Here is a 25239-nt window from a genome sequence, read left to right on the forward strand (position 1 = left end):
CCCCCCCGGCAGTGGGGACCTGGAGCAGGGACTGCCAGCGCCCCCACCACCAGCGTCCCCGCCGGAGCCCCAGCAGCAGCCCCCCCGGGCTTGCTCCTCTACCTCCATCAAAGTGGAAGGAGGTGGAGGGTGCGACCAGATCACCCCAGATGAGGAGCAAAGGCTGGGCCAAGCCGGTTTCATGCAGAGGCAGTTCGGGGCCATGCTCCAGCCGGGGGTCAACAAATTCTCCTTGAGGATGTTTGGCAGCCAGAAGGCCGTGGAGAGGGAGCAGGAAAGGGTTAAGTCTGCCGGGTTCTGGATCATCCATCCCTACAGCGACTTCAGGTACAATCCCCTCTTCCTGGCCCACTCAGAACTAACTTGCCTGGCCCTTCCCCTACCACCTTTCCGCACAGAGCACACACCCAGACATAACTTTCCTTGTTAATTTCCAAGTCAGAGGAGCTGGAGGACACATCCGAGATCTGCTCCAGTCAAACAATCTGCAGGTTTCATTTATATTTAAGCTTAATTTTAGTGTTCTCACACTATTACTAATTTTAAATTGTGTTTTTAAACGAACAAATGTCTTTTGCTTTGGCTTTTTATAAGGGAAAGCCTCTCCATAAGTTCAGTGTAAATGGGGAAAAATGCTCCCACCTGATGCACAACTCTAGACTCAAAGCATGGTGTCTGCTGCTTAACTAGTCCTACATCTCCAGTTCAGAGCATACGGTCTGCCTGACTAATGTTTCAGTTCCCATTTTTGTACCTCCAAGTCCTCTCCTTTCTCCTATCCCAAGAGTTAGGGAAGGATGTTGCTACTATTGCTGTTCTATACGGCTTCTTACTGCAGCATTGCTTGTCAGGAATTGGTATGTGCAGGGGATAGCAGCATTCATTAAGAACGAACTTAACATCTTCAGAGTCTTACAGAGAAAGATTTTCTCTTTTGCATCTGTAAATCCTTATTTGCAAAATTAATTTGGATAGGGAATAGTTAACATTGTCTTTATGAAAGTAATGGCTTTCTTTCACTCAGACAGCAACATTTCCATGAAGGTTAATACGGAAATTAACTTGGGTTAATAAACTAGGGTTTACTAGAGCCAATTTTTGTATAGTTCTGTGTAGCAGAGGGGTTGTGTTTGGGTATTTCTGAGTAAAGTATTGTCTACTGCACAGGTGAATTGTCCTCTGCAATATGTATGTAAAGTACTGCAATCAATAATTAATTACTTAGTGCAATCAATGGCTAAGGTTTATTGCTTCAACTTTAATTACAACTGGCTTACGTCTCACATTTAAAAGCACACAGTAGAAGAACATTATTCAAACACATATCTTTCAAACTGCGTGATTTTATTGAATTCTTGGACTCTTCAAGAAACGTTGCATTATTCCCTAAAATACAGTTAGCAAGATAATTGCAGGAAGGAGTTCCAGGGTGGATCTGGGTGTCCAAAGGCAGAAACGACAGAAACCTCTTGACACTACCTTTTAGGGATTTAGCAAGCAGTCCACACGCTTAGAAGATTCAGCACTGGCAATCAGCAGATTCCTTGATATTTGCTTGGATTAACAAATGTTATTAGAAGGCTATGTGAATTGGAAGACTGCACTGTCGTTTAAATTCAGTGCATTCAAGTGTCCCAAGCACACAGCTGACCAAGCATACGAGGGTTTCCAGTAGCTACATCACGATACATAGTCCTTGCAGCCCAGATTGGAAGGAGTATAAAATTGCCTCCCAGTTGTGACTGATCGAGTAATACCTCACAAACACAATGAAATGTGAGAGTGATTAGCTTTAAAAAGAACAAAGCCAATTTCATACTCTTGGCTATAGATCTTTGTATTATTTGCCACGAGTCTGGAGTTAAAAACTAACTACTGTGCTTTCTCGGGTTATTCTAGCAAGGTGTTCTGTGTGTGTCGCGCCCTCAAGGAATTTTGGATTTAGTCTCTGGATTGTATTTGGATTTATGCAAAAGTAGCATTCAGTTTGCATATCTTCTATGTATCTGTATAGTGGATTTATTCCCTTCCATCTTTATGACTACGTTTTCAGCGTAGAAACAGACTGGCAAACTTCAGTAAAAGGATTGTAGCAGTAGCTGAAGTAACCACCTTGCCCAAGGTGAGATGGTACTAAGAGTTTATTTTTTTTAAGATTCCTAGCAAACCAGTGCTTATTCCTTAAAACAGCACAATAAATTATGAGGTAAGTTTTTATTTCTGAGGTACTTGCTTGTAGGGCCACTCCTAGCCTTACACAAAGGAATGAAATATGCAGGCAAGCTAGACTCTCCCAAGCCGGATGATCATACCGAGTCTGCTAACACTCAGATGTTCATATGTATGCAGGTATATATGAATGCATGTATGACTCGTTAGTATTAATAATAAAATCCTCCCCTGACATAGCTTTGCATTTGTGCAGAGAAAGCACAGTGAGTTGGATATCTGTACCCTGGTGCAAGACACTCTCTGCTTGGGGTCAGATTCCAGGTAGGCTGATATCTTGCCGCTTTGTGTTTCTTCTAAATTGATGCCAGAAGTCTAGCACACAAATATGTGCTTTCTCCCTGTTATTATATATCAACATCAGATGGGGCAGTGGTATTGATTGTACAGAGAGACATCTGAAGGGGCCAGGAGGAGTTGGATGCACTGCTGTATGGCCAGTATGTATATTTTCTCGGTAACTTTGTTCACCTCTGTTTCTAGGTCACTTGCAGCATATCTGTTTGACTATGGCTGCCACTTAGAGAAAATGTGTGGGCTTCCATGAAAAATGACCCATGAACAATGGCTGCCTTGAAGGAGAAGAGTGGGAGCTTTCCCAGATTCTGTTTGGGTTTTATATTCCCTCCTTCTCTGAATGCTACTAAAGCATCTCTCTTGGAAACAACTCACAGGAATATGAATAACATTTTTTGTCCTCTGAAATGCAGCAGATTGCACCAAAGAGCAGATATTATCAAAATACTTGCAAGAGCTATATCCTTGACCCAAAGGACTCTATTTTCTGCTTTGCGAATTATGCAGTGCAGTGCGTGATTGCTCCTTGTTAGAGATGGGTGCAGATTCTGGAGCATTAGGATCTTGTAAGAGGCATGAGTCTCCATTATCCTGCACCTTGCTGTCACCAAAGCTGTGCAGTAGCATTTGGTGTACAAGTTTCAAGTTAATACTCAAATATTTAGACCCAGATCTTGGTTTCTGGTTTTTTGGAGAAAGCAGTTTCACCTCTGAGAGTGAGGTGCATCTCCAGGCATTTTGGTAGAGCTCCAGACCTCATGACTCCTGTCTCAGTACAGCTCGAGATGTGAGCTTTTGAATGGAACACTCCAGCCCCATTTACTGGAGCTTGATTCTGTTGTGAAATGACATTGGTGTAATTCCTCTGACTTTATGGAGTTGCTTCTCCTTTGCACAACATGAGAGGAGTTCCTGTTTTAGAGTAGAACAGAGGCTTTCATCATAGTCTCATTAAATTATCGTTTTAGCATCTAACATGGCTAATTCCAGCATCAAATCTATGACCCTCCAAGAGTAAAGCAAATTAATATAGATTAAGGCTCTGTTGATTTCTGGTTTTAGTCCATTGTGAGGGGAAAATACACCAAATGACCTTTACAAAAAACAAACTCGGTGCCCCTGAGTACTCATGACTAATGCAGTGGACTAGTTCTAGAAGCACTTAAAAGGTGTCTCAGCAATTTCTGATGAAAATAAGAAAACTAGCTCCTATTCTGAGGTGCAGATGTATGTGCTAGCGGCTTGAGTTTATCTGCATCTGTGGTTGATCGCACATCAGTGCAGAGCCAAACTATATTTCCTAGATCAAGATTTATCTGCAATTTTGAAAACTTTTTCACTGGGTAGATAGAATTGTAATTTATTGCTCGGAGGAAGCATTGATTCAGTACAATTGGTTTAATAAAAAAATTCTAGACAAACAATGATCTATCTAGTTTGTAGCTGACTGAAGCATATTGGTTGTAGCTGCTATCCAGAATTGCTTGCAAAAAAGTGTAGCATGCTGCTTTTAGAAAGGCCTGAGAACAGATACACTATCTGAAGGACCAAAATAGTCCAAACAGTGGATGTAAATAGAACTGCACATTATTCACTGCCCAGTAATGTATTAACTTCTTCACAGTAAAGAGAAGCTGCTGCCTCCTTGAAAACAATGGAAAATATTCCACTCAGTAACAGTCCCAACTTCAGATTTTGGAATTTTGCTTTCCACTGTTGTCCCTTACTTGTAATACGTGTCTGGAGACAGATCCTTTTTTTTCATCTGCTTCCTCTGCCAGAGCCTCCTCTCTGCTTCGGAACCTGGGGAGATTTCTGTGGCACCAAAAGAAATAATAGATGCTCAGGTGCGATGTATAAGGTAGGGGAATTCCTGAAGAACAAAATAATTTCTCCCCTTCATGCTGCTCCAGACCTCTAAGCAGTGTCATTCAGACTGCCTTCTCGTGGGAAGTCAGTGGGATTTACTAATTACAGTACTGAATACTGAACCAAATAGCACTGGTGGCATTGGGCAAAAATGGGAAGGATACGCGTTTACCTTTTCCACTCTCCTGAGTAGAACTGATTTCCAGAGTGCCTCACGGAGTGCTGCTCTGTCTGTGGAGATTGTTGTCATTCGTAAGCTTTTCACTATTTTGTTAGAAGGGTAAACAATTTGTGAGGCATACAGCACTGCTCACTGACTTCGGCAGTTCACTTAGGTGGGTGTTGCTCTCCCTGCTCTCAGACAATAACGCCCTTTTCTTTACCTGCTGCCCAGAATGCTGCTGCTTGTGCTGGCCTTGCTTCATGCCTGTCCACATTCAGAAGCTGCCTACAACAGCAAACTCTGATCTTGTGGCTTGCCCACTGCTCATAGCAAAGGAAAATGAAAGCTACCCATTGTGTGAGCCTTACGTACAGCAAATTGAAATTCTGGTTTAGTGAAACCTCTGCTTAGAGGGAAAGGTTGGGGAAACAGTTGCATTGGTAGCAGAACCTGTGCCTGTCATTAGAAACAAACACAAAGTGCAAATCAGGCATAGGTTTATTGGTAGACAGCTCATAGACGTGGCTATCTTGTTTTCTTGTTTGTGCTGATGGCAGTTGCCGCAAAATAGTGTGGGGACACCACTAGCTGAGGAAGGGGAGATGCTTTCTTGAAGTCAGATCTTGCTGTCTTTCCTGCAGACAACTTTTCTGCCAATTCCCAGGGCAGTTTTGCTGGAGCAGAACAAGGGGATCCAAACAGGAATAATATGAGGGATAATCCAAATCCCATTGAACAGCATGGATTGGACTTCTGTTGTCTTCAGTGGACTGTGAATCAGGCTGCAGGAGAAGAAACATGGTTTTGTGACCATGAACTGAGGGGACCAAACTAGTGCAGCCATACTTCAAATGTCCATAGGCAAGTCATCACTTGCTTCATGCCCTAGTTCACATGTCATGAGGGGGAGGATAAAAAATCCCACGCTCGACAATCAATGTGGGGATATAGTTTTTCGTATGAGACATGTTCAGATGCTACAAAAGGCAGCGTTTGAGAACAGGAAGGCCTCAGTAAATGAAACACCTCTGTGTATCACCATAATATGTTTTAAGACTATAATCATGTAATAAAATGGTATTTTCACGTATGTTCATGTGCAGAAAATGAGATGAAAGAGTATAAACAAACACTAAAACAAGCATTGAGATTTAAGGAAGAGCCGTGATTAAGATTTCCTGCACAAACTTAATTCAGGCCCTTCGTACAAATCTCTGCCAATAGATGAACACATTATCTCTTCCACAGAAGCCCATGCCTCATTCAGTGCACACAGGGATGGTTCCTTTGTGAAAAACTATTTAACATTTTCTCCATCTCTCCTTGTAAGATAGCACACCATATTTATTTCATCGTATTCAGATCCTATTCTGAAAAAAAACAGGTTAATTTCCTCATGGCCTTTTTTTTTCTTTGGCGCTTATAAAATAGTCAACTATAATAGCAATAAATGTTCATTTTGCTTCCTGACACCTTGGCTAGGAAACTGGTACTATCATCCCCAGTTTATAGCAAGGTGGCAGAGACTCATAGCGATTAAGGTCAAAAACATTCATTAACTTGGTGTAGTCAATTTGAGGACCTGTTTTGCAGAGTATGTAGCATTACGCAGCATACCTTATGTTCAGGGCTCTGCCTCTGTGGGTGCTTAGTAAGGAATCAGACATCGCTGTGACCCAGAAGACAAGGGCACAGAGGTAATGACTACCTGTTTTAAGAGTAATGGGTGCTTTAAGAGGAATGGGACATTCTGATTTGGACCATTTCTTAGACTTGCTTTGTGAGCAGCCAGACTGAGAAATAGGCATGCTGATCTATCCTTATCCTTCAGGGGTTTTTTGGGTGGGTGTCCCCAAATTAGTTTCCTCTCCTCCTGTATATTCTTAGTTGCTATTGTCCCTCTGACTCTTCAGACAATCTCAGTTTTCTCACCCGCCCTCTTCCCAAGCCTCTGATGTTTGTTAGTTTATCTGTTGTTATAGCAAAAAAAAAAAAAAATCAGAGCTGTAAACAATGACATAGTGTTCTCTTTAATCATCACCTAAGAATATTATTTTAATTACAGTTTTGGATTGAGCGATTTGCCTAACACCTCTGCAGGAACTTTTTGGCAGAGATGGAATCTTCAGGGCACCGCTCATCTGCCCTAGCCATCACATCTCATTCTGCAGTTCCTTATCTCTTTTATTGCAAACCTTCCAGATTGTGCAAGAAATGAGCTCCTATAGAAAATCTCTTTCCTGCACACATCTGCCTCAAGCCCTTCCTCTCATCTTGAATGAAGCATGAATTCTATGGGAAGAACTGTTTTGAGTCATGTAATGACTGTAACGTAACACATACATACAGCTAATCTCCGTTCTGCTGTTTCATAACCTGAGCTTTTGACTTTGCAGTCTAAGTTTTAATACAGTGGTTTTGTACAGTTGTTAAGGTTTTAACAAACACATCGGTCCCCATCCTCACCATAATAATAACTCTGGGTTCATTAGCAGGTACGGATCTTTTCGAGGATATGCTGCACTGCCCTCTGCTCTGAATTAAGCAATGGCCGTAGCAGGCAGTTACAGCAAAAGAACAATGATGCACCAATGATGGGTTACTCTCCAGGCTTCAAAGGCAAACGTACTCTGCTTATTGCAAACTCTCTGCTTGTTTTCTCCCCAGTACCTAAGCATGACGCCTTCTGCCCCACTCTCTCCAACCTGTTGTTTTCCCCATCCCTCACTTCAAGTTTGTGTTTCTTATCCCACCAGTCCCATCTCCATTTTCTAGGCTTCTCATGGCAGGTTTCTTGTCCAGCCAGTCCTAGGTCCCAGTACCCAGCTTATCATCTGATCACTGTTTTCCACCTCACCTTGGTTTTTAGTAATGCCTCTCCCCCCCACAATGTTCCAGTTGCAGTATGTTGTGCTTGGCACCTTACTCAGTCCAGTTCCCTCCCTTGCCAGTTTCCATCCTTATCCTTCAGGGTTTTTTTGGGGTGGGTCTCCCCAAATTAGTTTCCTCTCCTTCTATATATTCTTAGTTGCTATTGTCCTTCTGACTCTTCAGACAATCTCAGTTTTCTCAGTCCCTGCGTTCTTTCCTGATTTAAGAATGGATCATTTGCCTAGTAATTTAAAACCCTTCCACATTATCCTTCTTTCCATCCTTTGACACTACCAGCCCAGCAATGTTTAGACAAACTGTACCCATTTTTTATTTTTTAAACATGAAATATCTCAATCGTTGGAGCTAAGCATTTAAAATGATGACTCTGTATAGCGGCACAATCTCCACTGCATTAGTGTGAAACAGATTTTATTGGAGGGAAAAATGTGTTTTCTAAAGGTGGTTATTGGTAGGCACACACAGAGTCAGTGTAGGACTTTTCGGTACTATTATAAACAGGTAAACTTAGGTTTTCAATACAGTGTTATTCTGGTTAGGTAACTATGCTAAGTGCTTTCTGGTGCACTGAGTTTTTTCTGCTGTAGAGTCACTGCTGCTGCACTGAAATCCATTTATTATACAGATAAAAGAGTGATCTTTGTCTGGAGATAACATAGTGTCATTTTAGCTTGAAACCATTGAAATTTGTCTTTGTTTCTGATGTGTTACGAGCATCTCATTAGCAAGCCCATGAATCCCTCAGTTTGCTCCTGAAACCAACCATCTGAGCTCTCATCTCTGCCAGAGCATAGATCTCTTCCTTTCTCTTATTTTTGAAAGCTGTGTTGGTGCCAAGGCAGTTATAGGTCAATTGAGTTATTGTTGGTTCTAATTGGCACTCTAACAAGCTATTAAATCAATTTACCTACAGATGAATGTCACTCAAAAAGAAAGGTGCCAATTCCTTTTCTGTCTTTGAGAACTTCAGAAACACCCATTTCCACTGATGGGCATAAGGGAAAGGCCAGTCGGTTGGGAAGTGGCTAGTGAGAGCATAAGATTTCACCCCTAAATGTTTATGCCATGAGGTCTATGGCTGAACAAGGTCCAGGCTGTTCCTGCGTGCGAAGGGGTGAGACTGTTTCCAGAACTCAAGGCCAAGAGGAAGAATTAAGAAAATCACCAACTCTGACAAATGCTCTTATATCCCCTCCCTGGTTTGTAACAGAGCACGGGTTTGTTTCCATGTGAAGAGAGCTACGTCCTCTTCTCCTCCTTTATTGGTTCTCAGTGTCCCGCATGCATTCCTGTGACTGCTGATGTAGGTGTAATATCCACAACCATCTTTCAAATCAGGCAGCACCTGGCTGGTGACATCATTAGCTTTTTGGTGTCCAGTGATCTATAACTTCATGAGATTTACTTGCTCTGTGTTGCAGAAGAGTCAGAGTTATTACGGTGAATAGGGTTGATTTAAGTTCTGTTCTGAAACGTTTAGATAACCTCTTCCTCTAGCAGCACTACAGTGCTCATTCCCACGTTATCTGAGTATTTCTTAGCGAGACGGTTGTAAAACAGTCACTTTTCAGCCTACAAGTCAGGACAAGGTTTCTTGACCAAGCAGCATTGCAAGTTCATCTTGGGGTCTCCAAATCAAAGCTGCTTTATATATGACAAGCAGTAAGAACTGCTCAGGTATCCTTGCTTAAATGGGCAGGTTTTTTGGTGAAGCACAAGGCAGATGAGAACGCAGCTTGGCTCTGTGCAGCTCTACAGCTCTGCAGTGCTGACAGCACTAAAACCAGGGTTTTGTCAGCAGACAAAGCAGTTAGGACTCTAGAAGCACAGAAGAGAGGGCAGATGTATGCTGGGCTAACAAGGTACTATTGTAGCGACCTTTTTCTGTCCCTTTTCCTTGTTGAATGGTTTGCTACCTGGGAAGTCCCTTTACAAATTGAAATTATTCATTCTATGCAGTATAGTCACAGTGGCTGACATCAAATATGGTTACCCTGTGCCTAGTATGAGCACCAGACTGTAGTAAAACCAGGCTGTTAACTCCTGAAGAGATGCTGCCTGCAGCAGGGGAAGACAGTGCCAGTGAGAGCAAAGCAGATGAGCATCCAAAGGGGAATTCCAAGGTCAGCTTGAGGGCCCACCACTTGGACATTATAGGGGCACAACTGCTTCCCCAGTGATGCGCAAAAGCTAATCTTATTTGTGGTGACTCGTCCAAATGTGCTAATTACGGATTTAAATCTCTGCCTCTTTGGATGGAGAGGTTGTCTGTGTTTATGCATCTATTGTTAAAGAGCTTAGAGGCAGGAGAGGTGCCACAGGTTGCCAGCTGACTCTAATGCAGGAGCTGTAACTCCTTTTTTTTCTTTTCACAGCTGTGCTTTCTTGTGACTGCCAGGAAATCAGTAGTTGTACACTGAGTAACTCCTCATCCCTGTACGCAGCTCCAATGAGACTGTATGCAGAGGAACTCTGATGGGATTCAGTTTTCCTGGTGAGAGCTGCTGAGCACTGTTACAGTCTGATGCTCAGTTCCACCCCCTGTATGTTTGGGGGATGGAAAACCTAGCGAAGTACATTTGGATTTGCCTGGGTGTGGGAAAGAAATGTCTTGCAAAGTTATCAGCGGCCCGAAGCTTGTGAGGGAGATAACAGCTGCATTCCAAAGACTCAGGGACTCCACATTAATAAGTCCCTTCCTCCCAGCCGTTGCTTCACACGTGATTTCAGGGCAAGGTGCTAACTCATCACAGCGCTATCATCATTGTTACCCAGTGCAATGTCTCATCTGCAAAGGAGTTGTGTGTGCGCGTGCGTGTGTGTGTGTCTCTGGAGGATGGGAGGAAGTGGAGGCCCCTAATTATCCAGCCCTGCTCTGTGTGTTCTCTCACCTCTGTCCACCGTTGTGACTAGGCTTGGAGGGATGGTGCAGAGCACAGGGGTGTGGGCTGAGCAAGTGCAGTGGCATCTTGGCTCTCTGCAGAGAAGCAGAAGTTGCATTAGGCATAGTGAAGCAGTGCAAAGGTGACGTTTCCTGGCAGTGTCAGGGCTTGGACTAGCTCTCCCAACAGTCAAAATGATAACAGAAATGATAATGATGACTGACTCTATGCAGCTTTTTTAACAATAGCAAACCCGTGTTCATAAAGCACAAATTCTTGATGCTTGATCTTTCCCCCTTTGCTTTAAAGCACTAATGCGTGCACAAGTTATACTTCTATTAATAATAAGAGCAATATTTTTTTCCATCCCTGGTTTTCTGTGAATTGTGGGGAGGGCAGGAGAAAGGACCAGTCTAGACTACAGATCATGGTCTGTTCTCCTTGATGCCTATACACACCATTTGTATGCATTCTCCCATGCTCATTTAGCTGGGATACACTTTGAATCGTAAGCAAGGTATAAGAGATAGAAGGACAAACTGGAAGGCAGGTCAGGCACCTGGTTTTGACCCTACAAACCATCCTGAACTGAATACTCTGTGCCTTGATTTCTCCAGCTTTGAAAAAGGGGTGATGGTACTGGCAGGGGCCATGGAAGATGCTGTAGAACTCTAAAATATTTTAATGTAACAGAAGATGCCAGAGTAGATGTCAGCAAGGGTGTGGTTAATATCGACAAGGCAGTTTCATGAGAATTTCTTCATGATTATCCTTTTCTGTGTACTGCTGTAGATTTGGTTACATTTCTTGTCCATCTTTTGTTAGGACCACAAAAATGAGTAGATCCATGTACCGTTAGGTGGTTTCTGAATAGTTGGTTCCTTTGTCTTAATAAGGAAACTGGTTACCAATACCTGTACAGTTCCATGTGTGGTGCTATATTGTGTGGCACATTTAGAACTAGTCTGGAAAAAGATAGGAAAAAGCCTGCGTGGGGAGGGAGACAAGATGAATTTTACCTTCTGTGTCTGTAAATGAGAATTGTGCAGCCCCTGCATGGGGTTTGGAGGTGCTCTAAAAAGAAAATGTTCCATCTTTGCCTCACCGATCATGTGTATTGCAAAGTGCACTACCCTTTTCTTTGGGAATATGCAACTTCTTGACTTCAGTAAAACACTCCTGAGTAAAAGGTCTGGCACAGGAGCTGGCAAGATGTCTGCCCTTTTCTGTGGCGTGGCAGCTTCAGAAAACATCCTCTAAGCTCGCTGACTGTTGAATCTTTCAGATAATTGTTTGTGACCCTTGGCTTTTAGTGCAAACACAAGTGTGCTTCAGATCATGCCAGCCATGGTTAAGGTGACACACTGTGTATGCTATGGTTAGAGAACAGCTAGGCTTGTTCCGCAGTTGGGAAGTGGAACAAATGCCTGGGTCAAAGGCATACTTAAATCAAACTCCAGATTTGGCAATGGCTGGCTCAACCCTGACCGCATTTGGAAAGTTTCTGGTCCTCAGTTTTGCAAAACACCGTGTAAAGTTACATTGCTCGGAGCTTCTCTCGGTGTATTCCTGGGCTACTGTGCTGTCTCTTTGCACCACAGGCCCTCCTCTCTCATCTGCTCCTGATCCATCACCCAAATGGGGTGGATTCCTCTGGCTTCTTGTTGCCTACCTACATTGATTGAAAGTTGGGCCAAAGCATAGACTTCCAAACAAGGGCAGCTGTGCTGGTTGTGTGCCCCTTTTGCAGCGCAAACAAGCATTTAGGCTAACGGTGGCAGATGTGGCTATGGCCTAGGGCTCCTGCTTTTGAACAGGGGACCTGGAAGCCTCATCTGCAAGCAAATTCACACAGCAAAATCTGCACTGCAGTCAAAAAAAGGATTTGCCTTGACATCGTCTGCCCTGCTCTGAGATCTGCAGCCAGTCAGGAGAGCAATGCACAGCTCCCAGCTTCTCTAGCTCAGTAGAATTAAGGCTAAGCTTCATTATGAGCTAATTCAAGCTGTTCCCACCCCAAATAATGGGCTGCTGGATGGCTTTGTGTCTGTCTAAGCATTATTGCATGTGGGTGGATGTGTTATGTGTGTGTGAATGAGTCTGCTTTGGAAATTAATACATAACATTGGGGGTGCATCTAATAATACAATACCTCATGAAGGATGTGGATGTGAGAAGTGCTGAGTGTGTCAAACATCTGTACAAAGATCACTCTCTCTGATACCACAGGATGGTGATTCCCACGTCCAGACCACCACTGCCTCTTTTTTGCTCTTCCTCCCACCCTAAAAGACCTCAGATGTCTTTCCAGTCCTTTGTTTCTCATAGCCGAAATTTAAAAGCAGGAAAAAAAAAAAGCAGTGAAATTTCCCAAAAGCTCAGTCCCCCAATCAGCACAACCGTCTTTGCAGGGCAGAGCACCCCATGGTGAATAGGAAATGACAGAGGTGTTGGCTTGTCCATAGAGATGAAAGACAATGCCTATCCATGACCATAGCTGTTGGAGACACTGATGTATGGAAGTCATGCATGACTTGGGGAGTCAGGAGATGTAACCCCTCTGGGACTTGGCAGCTGTTATAGGGTATTATTTTCACAAGGCTGAGCTGTTCTTAAACACTTCCTCTAGTGTAATCATCACACACACATTTTCTCAGTAATGGCAGGCCATCAGCATTTCTTTCCAGTCTTCTTAGATAAGATGTACAGAGACAAGCTGTGAAAGAGCTGAACAAGATGCCTTGACGTTAGTCATTCACATTTCCTCAGCTTGGCCCACGAATAAGCTTTAGGCCTTGCTTTCCGTACACATCCTTGTGGCTGAGTTTTTTTCCGAGGAAAGAGCACCTCTTTCAGGTAAGGACAGGTAAATGGAAACTTGTGCCTGCCCCAAACTTGGATACTAAGATCTGCAGTCCAGTTAGGGAAAAAGACATATGGTTGGCTATACCTCCAATTGTAATGGTTCAAGGTGGAGCATAGCTTTCCTACAGCTGGTCACAAGAGGAGGGGAGAGATTTCTCCACAAGCTCTTCGACAACTGTTTTTCAAATGAAAAATATATATGGTCCTGGTTAGCTCAGAAAGCTGAAGGGAAGATACTCCAAATAAAGTAGTTTTGTAGTAATATAAACTGCCTTGATCATTCAAAATCCATGACTGTTGACAGAGCAGACTACTAGCTTTTATAGGCAGCCAGATAACGCTGTGAGTAATTTTAGTACAGTTTAAATGGTGTGCTTCAGCTTTATTCATACCCTGCCCTGAAGCCGTAGTTGCATGTTGTTCTGCTGTGTACTGCTTAACTGCTGCATTTCATCCCAGAGTTAGCCTCGCTACAGTGCTAGGTAAAATTATTTCTCCACACACTGGGCTTTTTGTGGATGTAGAAGGATAGGTCATCATTTCTTTGAAATTAGTTTTTATCAGTAGACGTATGGAGCCAAATTCCTTGGTGAGAATCCATTGCGGCTAGTGGGGGTGACACTGGGAATCAGTTTTACTCCTTGGAGCTACTTCTGGCCTGTCTCTCTTGTATACGTACCTCTGAGGCACATATGGGCACTGTGTCTAGCACTGTCTGAGACCTGCTGATACTGCACTACAGTGGGAGACACCAGATTACATTCACGTTTTGATGTTTGTGGAATGGATCTTCAAAGCAGGATTTAGTGAGGCTAGCTCTCTGTTGCTACAGTGGAGGTATTTTAGAGCACTGAATTTTCTGCTCTTCGCCCACAAAATAGCTATTTCTGATTCAATGATGTCTTTCATAAAGGAGATTCCTAATTTACGATCTGAATATCTAATGAGCTAAAATGTTTTTGGATATACTTGAGAGCAGAGCTAATCTGCTATCTGCTTTTCCTGGACTCCAGTGAAAGACTTTCTGCTGTTGCCCACTGAAACCAGGGAGAGCTGAGGATGTTGGCTCAAGTGACTTGCAGAGCTTTCCTCCAGGTACCCTCATCACTGAACCATCTTTATATGTCTCTCTGTCAGCCTTCCTGTGATCTACTGAGTGCCAGCCAGTTGGGCTGAGTCATATCACATATATTTCTGGTGGGATGACTTTGAAAGAACACGGAGGAAAACCCTAGCTTTTGCCTTACTACTAAGCTTACTTAAACAGAAGGACTAGATTAACTAAAACGAAGAAAAACACAGAAATCACATAAGCAAGCATTATCGAAGTGTACAAGTTCCCAGCTAATTTACATAATATGCTAGCGTATCCCTGCTCCTCCTGAAATCAGTTAAGTCAGTGCCTGCTACAGTGGTCTTGAAATTGGGTCCTGTATGTGTAGAAATAAAAAACTACAAGTATATTTCATGTTTTAGAGAAGAGAGCCTTTGAGAGTGTGTTCTTGTGTTGCTTCTTGGAAAAGATGGAATTCATCGAGACATTGCTGCCATCCTAGGTACCCAAAACAGGGCAGGAAATAGACTTGCCTCTAGGCACCTCAAGCAAAGGATAAGACACGTCTTTTCTTTTAAGACACAAAATTTAAAAGCCTGGAATAGTCTTTTGTGGCTGTAACTTTCAGTATCCAGAGCATGCTTAGGTTCTTTGGGGGTTTCTTCTTCCAGACTCGGGAGCAGAAGTACATCTTTGCAGATGCCACAGCCCTCCTCCCCAGTCCAGAAAGTGCCATTGCTCATCTTGCAGTTGCATGTGCTTCTCTGGGCTTCAGGCATGAATAGAGCCTGTCCTCATCAAAAGAGGAAAAGAAAATAGAAGGAGCTCTGTGATAAGTTCCTGCCTTGAAGTAAGGGGATTTAAAATTTAAAACAGGATCAGGTCGTTTTAAAATATACACTTACACCTCATTTGTCAGTGGAATCTGCACCTTAAATAGGCAGGAAAGTGCTCAAATATCACTGCCTTGGAATAGATACCTGTTCCACTGTCCTTTTGGTAATTGTTTACTGTGTCAACAAAACTACTTGCATGTTTCAGTTATACCTGATTTCTATGGAAATTATATTGGTCATATGTCCAAAAATCTTTAGAGAGATTGTTATTTCACATTCACTTTGTTGTGTGTCTGAGCCCTGATGTTGAAGTGCAAATACAGGTGGTTTTTTTTCATTATTTATTGAGTTTTCATGACTATCATATCTGCACTGTCCCAGCTGTTTGTAGAAATAGCTTTGTAATATTTCTGTGAAATAGCAGGGATATTTATTCCCATTTTATGTCTGGAAACCTAATATACAGAGAAACTACATTATTTTCTAGAGAGATGCTCACAGAATCTGAACTTGAGTTGTGCAGACAGCACAAGTAGTTCCTCAGCGACAGGACTGTCCTACCTTTTTCTGCAATGTCCCTCTAGCTTAGGGTGGAAACTGGCAGGCTGGAGCCTCCTTGCTGTATATTGATGGAAAATGGGCTGCATCAATCTGAATATATTTCTGAAACAACTTGTTTCTGGCAGGTTGTTCATTCTAAAAATATATTTATTTCTAATTGCTGAGCGGAATGCTTAATGAATTCTTCCTTCCCAAGAACAATTAATCAAAGAAATGATTTAGGGCTGGCACTTGCTCCCCCAGGGCTCAATGGCTGTGTTCCATTGACTTAAATAGAGCAGATCAAGCCCAGCCCACAGTGGAAAAGATTTATCTAAGCATTTTTTAATGGTGCCCATCACTATTTGTCTGGATGTCTCTGGGAGAAAAGTACTGTATATATTGGAGGAGCAGCACTGGACATTATAGTAGAGTTAGAGCAAGCTGCTGTGTTTTGCAACCAGTGTTTTCCTGTTTTGTATATTTTTTAAAGAGAGGTATTATGCAAACTCCCATTGATTGTAATGGGGATTCGGAATGGTGAGGAAAGAAGGGGCTGCAGTTACAACTTGCTCCAGAAGGTTTCTTGACTGGAACAAACGGCTGGAGAGGACCGTGCAGGTCACTGAGACCCTGCAACAGGGATTAGAGCTTTGATAAAGGAGAAATCCCTGAGAATCCCCATCACACAACAAAGGTGCGCCCTTTCTACAAAAGATCAAAAGTCAGAAATTTGCAGTGTGTCCTGGAAAGTGCGGGAGAGATCCAGCACCATCCTGAGTCTTGGCAAAAGGCAGGTATGTGTTAAGTGAAAATGCCCAGATCCCCTAGCACCTTCTTCCTTTACAGGAGCGTTATGTAGCATGCTCCATGCCACACAGGAAGATGAAAAGCCACAATGGCTCCTACCAATGTGACGTGAGGGGAGAGGCCTTACATGCCCCAAATCTGGCCATTGAATTTTTGATATTCTGTATAACTGGTGATTCGAAGTGTCCTGTTTGGGTGAAGAGTGTGTCTGACTCTATCGTTTCTAGGGGAGTATTTTAAATGTCCCGTTCCTCAGTTTTCCATTCACCTATCTCAGAGCTTTCACCAAGTCCTCCTCATTTTTCCCCAAGTCTCCTGCTGCCCTTAAGCTTCTGCTGGGTTTCCTCATTTCAGTCAGTTCAATGCGGAAATGTTTGTGGGGACACCAAATAATAGTTTCTCAGAAACTGAAAAGGGTTTTGGAACACAGTGGCTCTTTGTATAAGGAACTGCCTTTCTCTGGAGCTGAAGAGCTAAGTCGTGAGCTGAGTTGAGTGGCCTTAAGACACTGGAGTGGATGTTGGGATTCCTGCTCTCTCTTCTCCTTTCTGCTGTGGACCTCCATGCGAGTGAGGCACTCGGGAAATAACTGCCTCTCCGTTCCTTAGTTTCCCCAGCTGGCAGGTGCTGATGGTGAGACTCGGCCACCTGCCATAAAGTGCTTTGAGGTCAAAAGGAAAAAATCTCTTGTGAGCTACACACTGTTTCAGTACATGCAGTAATTAATTCAGCATCCGATGTTTGGAGGGGATAGTGGATTCACGTGGATGCCTTAGATAAGCATAGCCTTAGCACAGTATGTTTCTTCTGAGACCTAAAATAATCAGAGGGAATTGGACTTTTTTTTTCCTTAACTGATGCATTTTTAGAAGGTGATTCATCTCGTCTGGGGTCTTGGATACCTGAATAGCCCCAAGATCCCAGCAGCATTAGTCTTTTTGAGGATTCATTGTGCTCCAATCCAGCCTGAATAACTCATTGCAAACAAGAGTCTGATGTTAGCAGCAGGAGAGTTGGGGAGGAAAAATATTTTCTGCTTTTGAAATGGAAACACACGTAGTCACTACCTCGTTATCATTTTAGATGTCATACTCCCTTCCACCCCCATCTTCCCCACAGAAGGAGGCTTATGGCTGGCACTTCGTGCTGAAGCTCGTCTGAAACAGTGATGCCAGCATTAGCATTTCCCACCAGTGCTGAAAGTTATGATGTAAATCAGTGTTCTCCTGTTGATTCTCATGGAGTAATACTGATCAGTAGGGGCCGAAGTTTGGAAACAGTACAAAATATGTGCTCCATCCATCCCAGTCCATGGTTTGTACACATTGCTCCTTTGGCATTTCCTCAGCCTCTAACACTTGAAGCCATACTGCTGTTCACAGGGTAGGCAGAAAATTTGCACTAGAGTTGGTATCCCTGTTGGCCAAAGTGTTTTTAATCCAGAAGCAATGCCTGTTAAAGAAGGCATTTGACTTGGGAGTGTAAGTTGGGAGCGAACTCTCTCTTCCAGGTCCTGTTACCCCCGTGCTACGTAACCACTAGGTCTGTGGTGAAGTGCCCTTGTCAGGGATGAAAGCTACATGCCCAGAACATGTTCTGTCACTCTGGCTTTCTCTCTCTTCAGTGAGCATGTGGTTTAGGAAGTTTTGAGCCTTTAGAGTAACACATCTTTGAATATGATCATTTCAGCAGACCATTGGAAAACCCCAAACTACTTTCTGTTACCTCTTTCTGGCAGCTTTTGGGATTCCCATCCTGCCATTAAACAAGAAGGAGGTTAAACTTTTCCTCCCTGCCCCATCTGGCATATCCAGGGCTCATGCAGAGTGGTAGGAATAAGTGTGCACAGGTGCTGAAGCCTGGCAGATGCTGTTACTTGTCTCAGATATAAATCCTGGTAACTTCAAAAGTTGAAGAGAGAATATGAGAGAGCACGTGTGCCTTATCCTGCAAGCAGAGATGTATCTCATTGAGTAAATTGCTTCAAGGAGCTGAATGAAGCAATGGAGCTGGACGACAGCTGGATCAGGCTCAGGTTTGATCCATCCTCAGGCACAGGAAGCCCTTCCTCTGTTTTTTGGTCTTTCATCGTAAAGTAACTGGATGTAAATGGCCAGCTACTCAGCTAAATGACATACGTAGTTGTTTCTAAGGCTGCTTAAGCCCACTGGTGACCTGCTGTGGAGATGGTTGGTGGTGCATAGTTCAAAGGTTATGGTGGGTACCCCAAACCTGGGCCTCTAGGAGCCTCTATGAGAGCCTAGATGTTGTAATAAGAGACCTTCTGTTTCACCCCGCTTTCCATTTGGGGAGCCTGGAGTTGTGATTCCTAATCAACACCAAGCTGTGGGATAGCAATACCTAGGAGGAACATTTTTAGCGTCTCGGATGGCTAGAAGTCTTTTTCTCAGCCTGGCAGATGACTTAACTATCTGCTGCATGTGTTTGTCACCTCTTTGTGGCCTATTGCATAGCATGAGTTGTGCAGACACAACTCGAATACTGCAGCACCTCGAATACTGTGTTCAGTTTTGGGCCCCTCACTACAAGAAGGATGATTCTATGATTCTATGAGGGCATAAATTTGTCAATCCGAAGCAAAACAACAGCTAGCAGAAAGTAGAGCAGTGTCCCCTACACTGTCCCCCACTTTCTAAACTGTGATTCTTATCTACTTACGTGACTCCTGCCATCTCTCTGCCCTATTTTAGTGTTTAATTTTAGTGACTTTGGGTTCCTAGTGGTAAGGCTGACATTCTCATCTCACGTAAACTCATATTATGTCAAGAGAGCCATGTCAATATGAAAGAGTTAAGAATCCTGCCTGTCATCCTTGTAACTTACCAAGAAGATAAGTTGGTGGAAGATACCTGTTACATCAGCTGGTGTCGTATGTCCTCTGCCACTCTTGCAGTAGCATTTGCTCTGAACTAATAGTCATACATACATGTATCTATATCATCTATATAGATGTAAAGTCTGTACCTGCAGCACTGAATCATGTAAGTGTGAGTTGCTGTTAATACTCTGGCAAGTAAGGGAGAAAGATCAGATTCAGAGAAGTAGGCTTTAAAATCTCTACCTGTATGTTTCCAAGAAACTGGAGTCTGGGCACTCCGAAATAAGACACAGTCCCTTTCCTTCGTATACTTGGGTACAAATCAAACCCTTGGCCCAATATTGCTGCTTTTTGAGACAATTCAGAACTCCCTAGTGCAGATCCACCTTTCTAACAGACTGCCCAAACGTTTGAATTTGGGTCATCCTAGATGCTGGATATGGCCCAGGGCCTGAACTTCATAATGTCACAACTTAGGCATGCCTTTAAGCTTTAGTCCTTCACATTCCACAACATATTCATGATGACTTGGAAGCTGCAGCCCTTGTTGATCTATCCATTTTCTACAACAACAACATATGGCGCGTTTCCATGGCAATAAGTCCCCCTAAAGGGGCTTCCTTGCTTTCCTCAGTTTATTGGTCTTTTTCATTATTAAATCATCAGAGATAAATGCACACAGAGAAGGGTCAACGTCTGGATCAATGGACAGCAAACAAAGAGGAACTTTTCCATATTCATACAAGCGAGAGATTTCAGAAGATCAAACAATGCAGAATTGCCAGGCCCTTAGCATGTCAGTCTCATACATAATGTATTCTGGGAGCTCTATGAAATCAATACACATCTAACACCTTGAAAACCTTTGGGATTCAGCAGGGGCCGGGGGGGCAGGGGAGGGGGATATCAAGACATATTTATGAGCGCAGTAGGGTGGGATATGAAGAGAGGGTTAAGCTCTCTGGCCTGGGCTTTCTGCCATGAGCACAGTTTTGGTTAAATGCTACAAATAGAAAATTGTACTTAATTCTTTAACTCTGGGAGGATGTGGTGTTGCAGGTTCCTTCTGATGAAGTTTCATGAGACAGCCACGGAGTGGAACACATCTTATGTAGTGATGTGGCTGTATGGGAGGTAATCCCAGACCACCAGCAGGCGGTGTGCAATCTGTCTATATCTTCCCTCAACAGGGAGCCTGAAATGGTCTAACGTACCACCAGCAGGGAGAGGAGTCCGTCCAGACAGGTTAGAGCTTGGTTTGCCAGTGGTTGTACTGACCTGGTTTCCTTCTAGAGGAAACTTGTGCTTATAAATCTCCTACTGAATCTGTACCATATTATCTTCCCAATGGTGTCTCCAGCCACTGCTGCAATGAATTTCCACTGCAGAACAATTTGTATCTTTGATCACCTCAGTGGTGCTATGAGGACAACAATAAATTGTCTGGGTTCAGTGTGTAAATGTTCTTCTTTTGGGCCTTCAAAGAGAGAGGGAATAAGCTTTCCTACAGGTAGTAGCCACAAAAATTTCATTGCTTTTGCAGCTTGGTACAGGGGAGTTCTCCATGAGCTAGTAATAGCTGCGTCCAGGCAAGTGAGAAATATTACTAATGCTGTTTTTAGTCAGAAATGGGATGTATACTCTATTGGCCTCCATACTCCAAATTTAGAGCCAGAACAAACGAAGTCTCTTGTGGCTATCTCTGTTTCTGTGTGTCCGTTCCCCAAAGGGGGAAATGAAATCTTGTTTATTTTTACCTCTCTGGGAAGACTGGGTTCTAAGTATAGATTTAAGATACGGTTTAATTTGTTAGGATGATATCTGCAGGCAGGAAGGCAGTGGGAGTTGAGGAGAGTGGTCAATTGACTACTTCATGCAGAATCCACCATGACTTTTCTTATTCTTGTGACTTGTTTATGTTTCAGCATTACTGGAAATGAAGTGCAGGAGCATATTGTTTCTGTGTGATACAGTATGTCTGCGGACCAAGGACTAGGTGTAAGTGTTCCAATACATTTGCATTTATTGAATGGCAGATTGCACATAAAACTCTTGAAAATGCTCATACAGTTTCTATTAAGCACACTGCAGGGTTAGGTGGTAGATGTTGACTTTACAGATTAGGTGTCCAGAACTCTCATTATCCCAGGACACGTGCAAGCCAGGCAGCAGCGCTGTAGCCTCCGTGAACTCTTCTGTCCTGACATGCCTCAGACTGTAATGAAACGACACCCCACAAGGTTTGCTCAGTCTCCATGAAACTGAGCTTAGTGATACCACTTGCTGTGTAGTTCACATACACCGTATGGCATTTGGAGGAACTTGAGTGAAAGATAGCACTATCTAGTAGTTAGAGTGCTGTTGTCCTAGCCAAGTTGCTTAAATTCTATCATCAGCTTCCCTATCTGAGTGAAAGTTAAATACACTTATGAGAAGGGATGTCAGCAGCTCTTTGGGGTAAGGTTCCATTTTTTTTTACATGCTTGAACAATATTTTTCTTAATGTGGTTTTGGTTCATGACCGGTGCGCTTCAGCACAAAGATAATACAAAGTGCTTGGGTTTTCTGAGACAGAAAACCAGGAAACGCAATGAAGTTGTTCCAACAAAGTTGCAGAACGTCAGGGCTGTTTGCCTTGGCTGATTCACAAAGCCTGTTTTAAACTGACTAGATGGAGGCCATAGAAATGTCTCTATCTTGATAAATCTCATTTTCGTGAAGGACAATCACCACCAGTTTCTTGGTGGCTCCTCTAGCAGCTCTCATAGGCAATGCTGAGTGTCCCAGCTATCTAGAAGAGCCCCCGAGGGGAGATTTCCCTGGAGGTCCCGGCAGGTGGCATGTTATCCCTCCTTGCAGAGACCAGAGCCCACACAAGGCGAAGGCTTTGCCATTTCTCTTTAGCTAATACTTGATGAAAAAGGTAACTCCTCTGGTAATGAGCTCACGTTGCGTTTTGCAGTTTTTGACCAGAGCCGGTGGGAAGTGCAAGGTCCAAGGCTTTTATAGTCACAGCAATAAAAGTCCAGGCTCGTCCGAGGGGGCTGTCCACTGCGGTGCTGTCTGTGGTCTGCTCTGACCATGCTGGCAGCAGGGGCTGTGCCAACAGCTACCAAACTCCATGTTTATTCAGAGCATTGAGCTGTTTTGTAGTTCAAACGCATTCCTTGGTAGATTACCTTTGACATAAGGTCTGCTTTACTAGTCCTCAATTCTTTTGAATTCTCCTTTAAAAATCTCCATCACACAAATCTTCATCTCTTTAAGAAGCCTGACAGTAGAGTGGGTGTATTGTAGGCACTATCAAAGAACTAATAATTTAAGCTAACTCATATTGATATAATGCATTGTGTTTTATAAGTTAAAGAAAGGGCATAATTCACAATGTATTATGTTATAATTGGTTAAATGCATCACTGCCTCAAACGTGTTGTTTGCAAATTGTCAAGTATTATAGCTGGAATAAAAATATCACTAAGTAATGTGTATATTTATATTTTTACAATGGAAAAGAAAGGAAATTTCCCCTTTGCTGCTACTGATCAAATTACAGTATATAACATGACTGGAAACCTCCTCTGAAACCAGGCAACCATATTTTCTGGGTAGTAGTTCTACCTCAGAATAAGTTACTTAAATCTTTAGTATCTCATAGTCTATCTGTTTGTAATATAGGATGATAATACGTTCTTAATTATGTCTGTTGGGATTTAATTAATGTATGGACATTACTTTGAAAAATGTTGATTATTGTTTAAAAATGTAGTGTTAGATTTAAAAATTGATGATAGAGAAGCAATAAAAAGCTAACATGCTACCTTGCTTGGACTGCAAATGCCATTTGAAAGTATTACAAAAGCAATAGCTTTCTTAATTTTCCACTCACCAAAATCACATAATTATATTTTAAGGTAATAATATGAGCATATGTGTTAAACTCGAAACACGGTATTGCATTCTGCACTGTTCAGAGGGGATTAGGTGAGCAATTATGTAGATTGGAGATAATCTAAGTCAAAGGCTAAATACAGGCCTTGGAAAATATCTTGCCTCAAGTAAAACTGACAGTTGAATTCAATGAAAATTTTGTCAAAGACAACGCGTGAGTTTTAAGAAACCTAGATGCAAAGTGCTCCAAGGCATACACCTTATTTGTAGCGGATGCTGTGCTGTGAGATATCTCTAATCATACACCTGTTTATGTAAGCACTTAAAATTCATCACTAGCTAATAGTCCTTTTGCTCCTGATAGGAAAGTTAATCACATGCAGAGTTGTATCCCATCTTAGTAACTCACTGATTCCACTTACTCTCTGATACCCAGCTGAGGCATCATGATGACTACGGCATCTAAGTTCAAAAGAAAGATGAACAGTTCAGACTACTAGCTGTACAGGGCGCCCAGTCCTGCCTCCGTACTGTCATCATGAGGAGATAGTTGGAACATCTTCCTTAGACCCATAGGTGCAGGTAATCTGAGCGTAGCCCTTAACCACTGTATCAGCCCCGGGTGTATCTCCACTGTTTATTTTCTATGTATTTCCACATCAACAACTGGCAGTGAAGCTGAATTTGGTGCAGCCCATGTTCTGTAACAGACAGGGACAACCGTGGCTGAATGAGGAGCAGCCAGTGCTGCCGAAGCAGGCAGCCAGGGAATTCTAGAGGAGGCCGGGACACAGCAGAGCTCTTTTCCTCATGCTGTTGTAATGCATGGCTAATTATCAGCGCTCTCATGGGTTTTATTCAGGATGGCAGAGGATACATATTATTTGCATAGATAGGTCAGAAGGAATTAAAACTGTTTATCTTATTCTTTAGCTAGGTCCCCATAATCATTTCCTATTATATAGCATGCAGAATATTTTTGTAAGTCACTTGACTCTTTCTTTGGTGGGTGTTCATTTCAAAGAGGTTTTCAAGTGCACAGGTATTTGAATAACTCCCTATAAATAAATGAATTCTTCTAGCAAGTGAATTCTTGGACTCGGTAGCTGGTTAAGTGTCCTTTAGTGTGTTTAGGAGCAGTGAATCACCATGTTCCTCCTATTATCTCTGTGAGCAATGCAAAGTTTGTAACTCTCCAGTAGAAATACGCCTACTCATATCTCGGAGAAGTAATGCTTCCAAAGACAGGGGAGGCTCTCTTCCTGCTTTTTCTCTCTCTCTCTCCCCTGTGTTCAGATACGTATGTGAGTGGCTGCTTTCTGGAGTAAACTTTCCTCCCACCGTTGCTGCTTCAGCCACACTGACATACGCTAATGCTCTTTACAAAAGATGATTTCTATTTCTAGCCCGACTAGCAGTCCTGGGAATTAAGGCGCGACCTCTTTCCTGTCAGGATAGTTGCTGGTGAGCACAGCAGTGTCTAATTCAACATGCAATCCAGAGGGGAGGAAGGGAGCTGCCACTCTGGAGAAAAGAGCAGATTTTCATCAGCTCTTTAAAGGAATAATGTAGCAAGTCCTCCCCATGCAAAGCAGAGGATGGAGATGTCATTTGTGACTCAGTAGGTGGCACTCTGTTTCTTGAGTCAGCACTGAGCCAGGGCTCCTGCCTGGGCTTGGTTGAGCAATTGGATTTGTCTTTGGTTTTGGTTTTAGCAAGATATGTTCATTAAAGATCTGTTCCTGTAAGGTTAGGAAGGTTGGCCACGGTGTCTGAGCTAAATTCCGTTGCTGGTGAGAATATCCTGGCTCCCTGGCATTTCCAGTTAGATGCATTTTTAGTTTTGCTTCTTTTCCGTGCACTTTCAGGCAGTGCCTCAGTTCAACCCAGAGTTGGCTGCCTTTCAGCACAAGCTGAAAACATCCAAGAAGCTTTGTTAATTTAGAGGTGAGGTTGCTCAAGTCTATTTTCTCTTGACAGTGCAAACACTACAGAGCAAGAACAGAAGTTAAGGCCACAGATGTGCCCCACTCAGGGGCAGGTAGCATGTATTTATAGTATGTCAGTATGCCATA

At 42.9% G+C, this 25239-nt stretch overlaps 1 protein-coding gene across 1 annotated transcript in view; it reads left to right on the plus strand.

Moving 5' to 3' along the window:
- Positions 1–25239, plus strand: part of HCN4 (hyperpolarization activated cyclic nucleotide-gated potassium channel 4) — a 108220-nt gene that overhangs the window by 380 nt on the left and 82601 nt on the right. Inside the window, 1 exon segment of the mRNA XM_009319916.1 lies at positions 13–327. Coding sequence (XP_009318191.1) covers positions 13–327 — 315 coding nt within the window.

Source organism: Pygoscelis adeliae, unplaced genomic scaffold (assembly GCF_000699105.1).
Source record: "Pygoscelis adeliae isolate BGI_AS28 unplaced genomic scaffold, ASM69910v1 Scaffold303, whole genome shotgun sequence".
NCBI classification, from domain to species: Eukaryota; Metazoa; Chordata; class Aves; order Sphenisciformes; family Spheniscidae; genus Pygoscelis; species Pygoscelis adeliae.